Here is an 11479-nt window from a genome sequence, read left to right on the forward strand (position 1 = left end):
TTTATTTCAGTGATGCAGGGATGGTTCAACATCCACAAATCAATCAATCAGTGAAATACACCACATTAACTAAATGAAGGATGAAAAGCATATGATCATCTCAATAGATGCAAAAAAAGCATGTGACAAAATTTAACATCCATTTATGATAAAAACTTTCAACAAAGTGGGTACAGAGGAAAAGTACCCCAACATAATAAAGACAATATATGAAAATCTCTCAGTTAACATCATACTCAACAGTGAAAACCTGAAAGCTTTTCCTCTAAGATCAAGAAAATGACAAGGATGCCTAATTTTGCCACTTTTATCCAACACAGTATTGGACATAGCCACAGCAATTATGCATCCAAATCAAAAAAGGAAGAAGTAATGCTGTCACTATTTGCAGATGACATGATGTTATATAGAGAGAGCCCTAAAGACTGTACCAAAAACAAAACAAAACAAAACAAAACAAAAAAAACCAAAAACTGTTAGAACCAATAAATTACTTTAGTAAAGTTGCAGGACACAAAATCAATATATATAAATCTGTAGTATTTCTATACACTAATGACAAACTTTCAGAAATAAAAATTAAGAAAGCAATCCCATTTATAATTGCATCAAAAATCATAAAATACCTAAGAATAAATTTAACCAAGGAGGTAAAAAACCTATACACAGAAAACTACAAGACATTGATGAAAGAAATTGAAGACAACATAAATAAATGTAAGATAGTCTGTCCTCATGTATCAGAATAAACAATCTTGTTAAAATGTCCGTACGTCCCAAAGCAATATATAGATTCAATACAATTTCTATCAAAATTCCAATGCAATTTTTCACAGAACTAGAACAAATAATTCTAAAATTTATCTGGAATCACAAAACATCCCAAATAGCCAGAGCAATCTTGAGAAAGAACAAAGTTAGAATCACAAAACATCCCAAATAGCCAGAGCAATCTTGAGAAAGAACAAAGCTGGATGTATCAAACTCTCTGATTTCAAACTATACTACAAAGCGATAGTAATTAAACAATATAAAATATAAAAAAATGCACACAGATAAATGGAACAGAATTGAGAGCCCAGAAATAAACCCATGCATATACAATTAACTTATGACAAAGGAGCCAATAATATATAATGGTGAAAGGACAGTCTCTTCAATAAATGGTGTTGGTAAAACTGGACAACCACATGCTAAAGAATGAAACTAAACCACTTTTTTACACCATAGACCAATATTAACTCAAAATGGATTAAAGACTAGAATATAAGACCTGAAACCATAAAATTCCAAGAAGAAAATATAGACAGTAAGCTCTCTTAGCGATATTTTTGTAGATCTGACTCCAAAGGCAAGGGAAACTAAAGCAAAAATAAATGAATGAGACTACACAAAACTAAAAATTTTCTTGCACAGCAAAGGAAAAAATCATGAAAGTGAAAAGTCAACCTACTGAGTGGGTGAAGATATTTGTAAATGATTTCTGACAAGGGGTTAATATCCAAAATATATAAAGAACTCATGTACTCAACAACAAAAATACAAACAATAAAATCCAAAACTGGACAGAGGATCTGAACAGATATTTTTCCAAAGAAAACATACAGATGGAAAACAGGCACATGAAAAGATGTTCAACATCACTCATTATTATGGAAATGCAAGTCCATAATGAGGCAACCACAATGAGATATCACCTCACAGCTGTTAGAATGGCTATTATCAAAAATACAAGAAATCCCAAGTGTTGGAGAGGATGTGGAGAAAAGGGAAGACCCTACACCGTGGGAATGTAAATTGATGCACCACTATAGAAAGCAATATGAAGATTCTTTAAAAAAAAAAAGAATAGAACTACCACATAATCTAGCTATTCCACTTCTGAATATTTACCTGAAAAATACAAAAGCAAAACCTATTGGAAAAGATACATGCACTCCTATGATTATTGCAGCATTATTTACAAAAGCCAAAGTAAAGAAACAACCTAAGTGTCAATTGATGGATGAGTGTATAAAGAAGATGTTGTAAACAAACAAACAAACAAATAAATAAATAATCCATGGAACGCTACTAAGCCACAAAAGAGAGTGAAATCACACTGCCATTTGGGTGGGCAAAATGTAGGGGGTCAATTTTATGGTGATGAGTGGTTAACTAGACTTCTGGTGGTAGTCACTTTGTAGTGTTTACAGATGTTGACTTATAATGTTGTACACCTGAAACTTATATACCAATTTTACTTCAATAAAATTGTTTTTTTTTTTGGTGGTATGCGGGCCTCTCACTGTTGTGGCCTCTCCCATTGTGGAGCACAAGCTCCGGACGTGCAGGCTCAGCGGCCATGGCTCATGGGCCCAGCCGCTCCGCGGCATGTGGGATCTTCCCAGACCGGGGCACAAACCCACGTCCCCTGCATCGGCAGGTGGACTCTCAACTACTGCGCCACCAGGGAAGCCCAATAAAATATTTTTAATTAAAAAAGTGAATATGAAACAAAAAGCAAGAATGTGTCCCCTCAAGCAAAAGACAAAGACAATATATCTAAATTGTGTCTGCCACAGCCGAAATACATTACTTCTCCCAAATGTTCTACTTCTCCCAATACTATCTTCTCCTTCCCCAAAATGAGTTAAACATGACAAAAAAGAAATGTTGTCATGTTACATATATATATAATTGTTTATCTACATGTGCAAAGAGATGGACATTTTGAGTTCCCTAATGTGTGTGCTCCCATCTGAAGCTGAACAAGGTGAAACTCTGCCTTCTTGTTTCAACTCTCATACTGTAAACAAGTGTCCATTTCATGATCTGCTCAGTATCATGTTTTCACATTTGGGGGCTTTTCCTTAATAATTTTGCTATTTAAAATGACCCCCAAGCACAGTGCTCAAGTGCTGTTTACTGTTCCTAAGTGTAAGAAGGCTGTGATGTGCCTTATAGTGTGTTAGATAAGCTCTGTTTTGTCATGAATTATAGTGCAGTTGGCCATGAATTCAATATTAATGAATAAACAATGTATATTAAATGAGGCGTCTTTAACAGAAACACACTTAAAACAAGATTTGTACTCATCAGATGATGAATATATTGTGACTGCAGGCTCACAGGAACCTAACCCTATGTTTCTCCTGGGAGCGATGGCTCAGAATTGACTAATTCAGTGCTCACAGCAACATAATATTATAGGCTATAACTATTGTAAATAATGAGGACATACATATGACAAAGGTACTTTTTTTATAATATATTTAATTTGAAAATATTTTCTTCCAGGCTGTGATTATCTTTCCATGTTCTTATCAATGTCTTTCAAAGAACAAAATGTCTTCATTTTTATAAAGTCCAATTTACATTTTTTTCTTTTATGGATTATGTTTTTGGTGTCTTATCTAAGAAATCTTTGCCTAACCTAATTTCACTTTCTCCTCTGTTTAGTTTAGAAGTTTAACAAGTTTTGGTTTTATGCTTAGATCCATGATCAATTTGGAGTAAATTTTTGCATACAGTTCAAGGTATTAATCAAAGTTCACTACATGTGGATATATATTTGCTGAAACAATACTTTTTTGGAAAAGACTATCCTTCCTCCATGGAATTGCCTTTGTAACTTTGTCACACATCATTTGACCATATATATGCAGGTCTATTTTTGGACTCTATTCTATTCCACTAATGTATTTGTCTAACTTAATTCTATCCTGTTTGTTGTAACTTACTAAGTCTTGAAGTCAGGTGATATAAGCACTCCAACATTTTTTTTTTTTTTACAAAGGTCATTTTGTTATTCTAGATCCTTTGCCTTTCTATAGGCATTTTAGGATCTGCTTGTCAATTTCTAGGGGGAAAATGCCTACTGGCAGTTTGATTGGAATTGAGTTGAATCTGTAGATCAATTTGTATAGAATTGACATATTAATTATACCCATGTTATCCTATCCATTAACATGGTACATCTCTCTATTTATGTCACCTTTCATTTATCCAGCAATATTTTGTAGTTTTCAGGATAAAATTCTTTCATATCTTTTGTCACATGTGCCCCTAAGAATTTCCTGGTTATCATGTCATCTCAAATGATGCTGCATTTTTTGAATATTTTGATATCCAGTTACTCATTGTCTATGTATTAATCTTTTATCCTGGAACTGTGCTAAAATCACTTTTCAATTTTCAATATAAATTAGTGTCAAAGGAGGAATTCTAAATGATAATAATATGCAAAAATTCAGAGTGACTACAACGTACACATTGAAGCAGCACAAATGCAGTGTCTTGACAATACACACATTGTCAGAGGATGAGAAAAGACAGTGAGTTTACAAAGAGATTTGTTAACAAAATACAAACAGAAACATACTTTCATATGATGGCTGAATACATGATGAAGTGAGTCATGTGATGATTGAGTGCAACAATTTTGTTTCCAAATTGTGATAGTTCATTAATAGTTATTAATGAACAAATTAACCCAGATTGTATATTCAAGTCAAAATCAATAATATCCACCCTCAGACACTGATTTATTTACATGATAAGCTTTTGTTGTCAATCAAAATCTAGTTCTTGCAAACTTAGAAAGAGAGGAATGTCAGACAAGAGGTAGTAAAATCTCAGAAGGTGATACCTTAAATAGTGCTACCGAGAGACATAAAATCAGACAGAAAAGGACGAATTGGAGAGGGACAGCAAGACAGAGATACAGAAAGACAGAAAAAGTTCTACTCTGACTAATTGATCTTGGGGGGCAAGGGCAGGATCAAAGCTTCCAATGTATTAAGCCTGAAGTAATAATGGTCCCTGAGTTATATACATATTTTACCAGGTCATCTATTATCACATAGTTTCACAGAATCATCACCTATAAGAAGGGAGGAATGTATTTTCCAATCACCTCTGTGAGAGGAAAACATATAATCCACTACTTTTCAACCTTTATTTGTAGCTTTACTAGCCAAAATAGCATTTGACATGATTTGAGCTTGAGCACTTTACAAGATAGACAAGAGGTGAATACAGTTCTAGGATTTCCCTAGGCAATCTAGATACAAATCATCTAAGTCATTTTTTTGAAGTTAATTAAAAATAAAGAACACAGAAAATCCACAAGATGAAAGACATCACTTAAAATTGGTTAGGGCTACAGAACAATAAAATAAGATGGACTGAATAATTTTCTGTATTTAGGAACATCATTTTTTCTTTATAGACATACTTTAGTTCTTCCCACTTTTAAAAAGTTCAAGGTTTTGTTTTTAATGTGAATTTTAAACTTGTTTACATGCTTTCTTATTTATTTAATAGAAATCTGATCAATTCTATACATGTAAATAGTTGTCCACTCCAATTTCTTTCCTTCAAATTTAGAATCAGTCTTTATATATTCAGATATTCTTCTTCAGCATGGTAGGTAGGATACAGTTTTATAAACTAAATTAGAACTTCTTGATCCTTGTTGCATACCAAATCTCTAAGTGCCTTTCAAAATATGCTCATGTCCAGGCCTCATTCTTGATCAATTGGTACAAAATATCTGGGGGAAGAGTTTGGACATAAGTATTTTGGAAAAAAATTTTGAGTTGAGTTTTATGTGCAATGATTAATGTAAATCTTCAAGGCCAACACCACCTATATGCATTGTCATCCATGACAAAGTACTTGTTGGCTTATGCATACCCTTATATCTTGGCTTAAATAACAGATATAAGGAAGGTTGCCTCAACAGGTGTCCTATAATGAAATCCGAATACTGCTAGGAAAATAGTAGAACGCAGAGACCTGACATGATAAAAACTGGGAGGATATGTCTGAGAATCTTGAACCCAAGAGTCTCTTTTTTAACCTTGTGGAATACTTTTCCACTTGCTATAGTAGAACAGCCTCCTTTTTCCTAGAAAATTAGTAAAGACTGCACATGAGTCGAATACCTTACCAAAAGATGCTTGTTATTTTCTTAAACCACCCTAGCTCCCTTCAGAGCTTCCAGGCAATATTTAGCATTACAGCAGAGCAGGAAAATAATTTCCCTGCTAGGGGAAAAAAACAGTTTAGTCAACAAATTATTGCATGTCTTGGTTAATATATATGCAGTCAGAAACTAGGAGGAAATGAGAAGATAATAAGACTGAGTAGTGGAGAGTTTATAGACATGGTAATACTCTTTTATATCTCAGAATTTAACCTGAAGTTGAGCTTAATACAATGTGAGAAAGGCTTCTTCAAGCTTAAAGATGATGGTAATGTGCAGTAAATGACATGAGATGGTAGATCTGCTTTGGCAGAGAATTGAGGAAGGTGTCAGAATAGTCAAGATGGTGGGTAAATTAAAATAAATGTGTTACACAAGAACAGAAAATTCACCATGGGACTATGATCACCAGAAGGGCCCCAAACGTGTTTCCTTCACTAAGGCAGTAAAGAGTGCACCAGTGAAAGGGGCATAGTCATCGCTGAGAAACCCAGTGCAGCTGTCTTTTCATACTAGGGTTGACAGTTGATGATACTGCCACATTATTGGGTCCTTAATGTGAATAAGGATGATAGATTCTTGGAATAGTTAGAGGCCCAGTGTAAGAGGTATGTAAATATCAGAGGCAACATGGCTATAATTACCATAACAGGAAACAAAGCCAGAATAGTTCTTTGGCTGAAGACTTCTTTGGTATTTACTAATAAAACAACATATTCCTAGATGTGAGATAGATGGGAAGCAGAATACAATATTTCATGATTTGTATAACAAAGAAAAGCAAGAGTTGGCAAGCAAAAGTTTGATGTTATCCAAATAAAATATGAAAACCATTCACCTAGCTTCCAGATCTGAGTCATTTCTCATACTCAGTGCTCATCAATTGAAACGAGTCTAGAGTCTCTTGAGAAAGGATTCTGTAAAGCTGTGGCAAATATAAACAATAGCATGTTCAGTCTTTATTTTCAAAGGGACTGGTAGTAATTGCATGCAGGAGAAGAATACCAAGATCTTTTGAGGTCTACTGAATACAATAGACTGACTGATAGTAAGAGAACTGAAACGTCATTATAGTCTTCAGGTTAGAGTGTGGCTTATGGAGACAGATAATAAATGGAATTCTGACCTTACAATATTACTAATTGGTCTGTGAACCTATACTGTGGAAATTTTTCTGGTTCCTGGATTCAAAATTGGGAGAGATATACTTACTGGATGACATATACCCCAGGTTAGTCCTCAGGTATGGTACTAGAAATGGTCAAAGGGAAGTCCATAAAATTTCCCCTCGCTCAGGAAAAATATTGTCACAAACTATATGGTATCCAGATGGAATTGCAGATATATACTGAAATTCTAAAGATTTATAGGTTTCTGGGGTAGTGATCCCCTTCATTTGCTCTTTCAATACAACTGTACCTCTGCTGCAAAATGAGCTGGACTGAGGAGAATGACAATAGCCCACCATAAACTTGATCATGAGGTAGCTCTAATCACAGCTGTTGAGTGGATATGTCATTTTTTTTTGGAACAAAACAACACAGTCTCTGATACTTGACATGTGACCAATAATCGGGTGAATGTGCTCTGTTTAAGCCCCATGAACAGCAACAACAAAAATAATCAAAGAAGTTTGCATTTACCTTCACGTGGGAAGGAGAGCAGTATACATTCACTGACCACCACAAACCCGTGTGGGCTTATTTGCTCTTGTGCTCAGTATACTCTCAAAGACATTAATTATCTTGGTATGTTATACCTGTTATTAGACTTTAAAGCACTTAATTCCTTTAATAAGATTAAAAAATATTTTAATGATTTCTTAGCCCAACTGTTGTCCTTTGAGAATTTACAACATAAAGCATATGTATTTCTAAAAAGACAAATGAATAAGAGAGCATAACTATCTTCTAAGCATAACCCTACTCAACATTTCCTCATCATCTTACTCATTACCACCCTAGCCCAAACCACTTTCCTCTCTTCCCCAGATGGATAAAATACCTCCAAATAATCTAAACATTTGAAGTCAAACTTTCAGACAGGTGCCAGAGTGATCTTTGCCAAAGGAAAATTAAAATACAGTATTCGGGACTTCCCTGGTGGTGCAGTGGTTAAGAATCTGCCTGCCAATGCAGGGGACACGGGTTCGAGCCCTGGTCCGGGAAGATCCCACATGTCGCGCGGAGCAACTAAGCCCATGCGTCACAACTACTGAGCCTGCGCTCTAGAGCCTGCGAACCACAAGTACTGAACCCGCAAGCCTAAAGCCCATGCTCCGCAACAAGAGAAGCCACTGCAATGAGAAGCCTGCTTATCGCAAGGAAGAGTAGCCCCGCTTGCCTCAACTAGAGAAAGCCTGCGGGCAGCAACGAAGACACAATGCAGCCAAAATAAAAATAAATAAATAAATAAAATAAAATACAGCATTCATCTACACAAAACCTTCAATCATTCTCCATCCTCCTTAGAATAAAATTTAAATAATTCACCATGGTCCTGATATCCACCTTCACTGAACTCTTCTACTATTTCCTACTTTTCTAACTTATCTCTTACTACTCTCTCCTGATTTAGCCTTCTTTAGCAACGTTCTTAATTCTTTCAAAAATAAACCAAACTTGTTCCAATCTCAGGGGTATTGTGCTTACCGTTCTCCTTGCCTGGAAATTTTTGCCCTAGATTTTTCATGACTTATTCAATTATTTTTTTCAGGCCCCTGTTCATATATCATCTCCACAAATAGACCCTTCCTGACCCTATCTATATTATCCACAACCTTTTCTCTTCATATATTCCATCACTTTTTATGCTCTTACCCTGCTGTTGAAGTAATATTATATTATATATTTGTTTATTTAAAATAAATCTAATCCACCTTCTAGAATATGAGTTCCATGAAGGTATGAAGGTATTGTTTTTTTTTTTTTTTTGGTAAAATAGCTTTATCCTCTGTCAAAACACAAACCAACACACTTTGGGGGGAGGGGAGGAGAAGGAGGCAACACAGTCTAGCCCCACGGCTCATTTAGAAGAGGACATGAGATTTAAAAGCCTCACCCCACTGCTTGCCCAGCTGAGAAAAAGTCACGACCCTAACACCCACTTATAAATATCTCTTGTTATATTAAAAAAAAAATATTTCCAGGGCCCACCTGGCTCTACTCCTGCACAGAAAGGGTTAACCTTCAAAATTCAATATCAGGGTCCTGGGATGGGGCTGGTAAGGAGAGGCAGATTGGGAAGAAGGAGGGTGCTGAAAAACAGAGAGGGACAAGCCAATGTGTAACTGGGGCCCTCCAAGACCTCCAAAACAGAGAAGGGGGAGGATGCCTGTCAGAGACAGAAACGAGTGCTGTCCCACCGGTTGTCTCACTCCTGTCCCCAGTGTCAAATGCTCTGGAGTGATCTGTCTTTTCAGACACCCCTGTGAGGTCCCAATATCAGGATCCATCCTTCCCCCTCAGTCCCAGCCCATTCAACTCACCACTGAGCTTTTAAGGTCCTAAGAGGGAGCAGCCCACCTACCCCCACCCCCCCGCCAAGTAAGAAACGTGAGGAAAGCTGGAGGTCCTTCCTGGGAGGAGGGTATTCCGGGGGTGAGCCACTTCTGGGGTACCCCTTCAGTCCCTGACCAGGCGGTAAATGTGGTGCTGGGCCCCCCGCTCACTGGTGGAGACCTCGAAGACATAGGCGGTGCAGAGCAGCAGTTCCTGGGTGTCTCTGTTTGTCACCACCTGGAGGATGGTGAAGTTCTCCAGGACACTGTTCATCATATAGCGCTCAGGCAGCTGCCGCAGCTTGTGCAGAAAATTCACCAGGTACTCACACATGGGTGAGCACAGTAGGCGGTACACGAACCTCCCGTCCTCCAGCTGGGCACGCTCCGTCTCCACCTTCTCCACCACCTGCTTGCCAAAGGAGCAGACCTTGTAGGAACAGGTGAGGGTCATGTGCTCCAGGCTCTCGTACTGGCTGCTCACTCCATAGAAGCCACCACTGCTACCGCCGGCCCCCACCTCCTCGCCACTCGGGCCCCAATTCAGGTTCGCCCAGAACTTGACCAGGAAGAAGGCGTGGGGGGGCCCACGATCATACAGCTCCCGCAGACCACCCTTTTTCTCAGGGAATTTGTCATATATCTGCCGGACGTCCACACTCTCGAGGGGGGGCGCTCCGGGGCTGGGGCAGTGCTGGCTGATATGTACAAACAGGTGCCTCTGGTAAGAGTCAGCTGCATCCGGAGGTTCCACAAAGGCTGAGAACTCTACCAGCTGCAACCGAGCAGTATCCAGAGCCCGAGCCTGCCAGGCTGGGGGTGATGGGGCAGGTGGGGGCAAAGCAGGAGGTGAGAGGGCTTGGGGGGGCTCGTACCCTGGGAGGTCAGTAGATGGAGGAGTCAGTGACAAGGAGAACGGTGCCTGCGAGAATGGCTTCACATCTGGAACATTCCAGGGGGGCCCAGAACCCCCCGACCAAAACTGGAAAAGCTCTGGGGTCTGAGGACCGGCGGGACCAAGTTTGGCCTGCAGGGAAGGTGCTGAGATGAGCTGGGCTGAGGACATGGTGGCCATTGTCTGGAAAGCCTTGTCCTTGGAAACCTGGTCCACCTTCAGGGCCTTGAGCTTGGACTGGATTTCCCTCGATTTCCTTCGGGCCAAAACCTGGATATGACTAGAGACCTGTTTGCGAGTTCGAGTCTTCCCTGTTCTCAGCTTGATGTAGCGGGCAATCAGTTCATTCCGACCATACATCTTGCCTTCATTGGACAGGATGATTTTCCGCCGGCCACAGGGTGGGTAGATGGCCAGGGCCTCCTGGAAGCTCTGCTCGATGTCTGGACTCCAGACACCCTCTGCGTCTGGGCCCCCGTCTCCCCCCGCCCCCTCACTGCCGCCAGTGCCCTCCTCGCTTCCTTCCTCACTTCCTGTCCAGCCGCTGCCATCGTCCAGGGGGGCCCCAGCCCGGGGTTCCCCCATCTGGGCCTCCCGGCCTGGGGCTGGGGAGCCCGTATGAAGGTATTGTTGATTTTGCAGCTCATCACTGTATCTCTAGGGCCCAGGGTAATGCCTAGAGCAAAGTAGGTCCTCAATAAACATTTTTTTGAATAAATAAAATAATTAAGGTTATTCTGTAACAAAGTGAACAAAGTAGACTTAAAAACTTACATAGGCTCATATTCAACATAAACTTAGACAAAAATAAACATGATCCATTTATGTTTCACATGATATTTTGTTCTTGTCTACAAAAAACCCTTTGTCTAGTACGAAGATTAGGATTTCAAGATGGAAGTTACCCCTTTCCCTTCTGAGTTCCTTGTTGAGGAGGAAAAATACAAGAATTATTGATGTAACTTGGACCAAAGCATAAGTCATTAAAGACTTGAATGAGCATTCTAAAATCTCTAACCTAAGACTCTGAGAAAAACTACATTGGAGAATATGGCTTGGTTAAGAGGCTAAGGTGGATTTCTCATACCTACAGCTCTAACTCTATGTGTTGAGA

At 38.9% G+C, this 11479-nt stretch overlaps 1 protein-coding gene across 2 annotated transcripts; it reads right to left on the bottom strand.

The window, feature by feature from the left end:
* Window positions 1-9333: 9333 nt before the first annotated feature.
* On the bottom strand, window positions 9334-10974 carry LOC309835182 (transcriptional enhancer factor TEF-4). Of its 2 annotated transcripts, XM_082674566.1 has the most exons (2): window positions 9901-10974; window positions 9334-9861 (listed from the first exon to the last, which is right to left on the bottom strand). In XM_082674566.1, exons 1-2 carry the CDS (start codon window positions 10948-10950, stop codon window positions 9595-9597), a joined length of 1317 nt encoding a protein of 438 aa, XP_082530692.1. In that variant the 5' UTR covers window positions 10951-10974; the 3' UTR covers window positions 9334-9594. The 2 variants fall into 2 exon arrangements, with proteins under 2 accessions (XP_082530692.1, XP_082530691.1); XM_082674565.1 differs by having other exon boundaries at window positions 9334-10974.
* Between the last annotated feature and the right edge of the window lie 505 nt (window positions 10975-11479).

This window comes from Grampus griseus, assembly GCF_964374135.1.
Source record: "Grampus griseus genome assembly, chromosome: 17".
Lineage (NCBI taxonomy): Eukaryota > Metazoa > Chordata > Mammalia > Artiodactyla > Delphinidae > Grampus > Grampus griseus.

What these genes read in the sequence shown, in the direction of transcription:
- LOC309835182 (XM_082674565.1), bottom strand. Translation starts at nt 10,950, where the DNA reads ATGGGGGAACCCCGGGCTGGGGCCCCCCTGGACGATGGCAGCGGCTGG.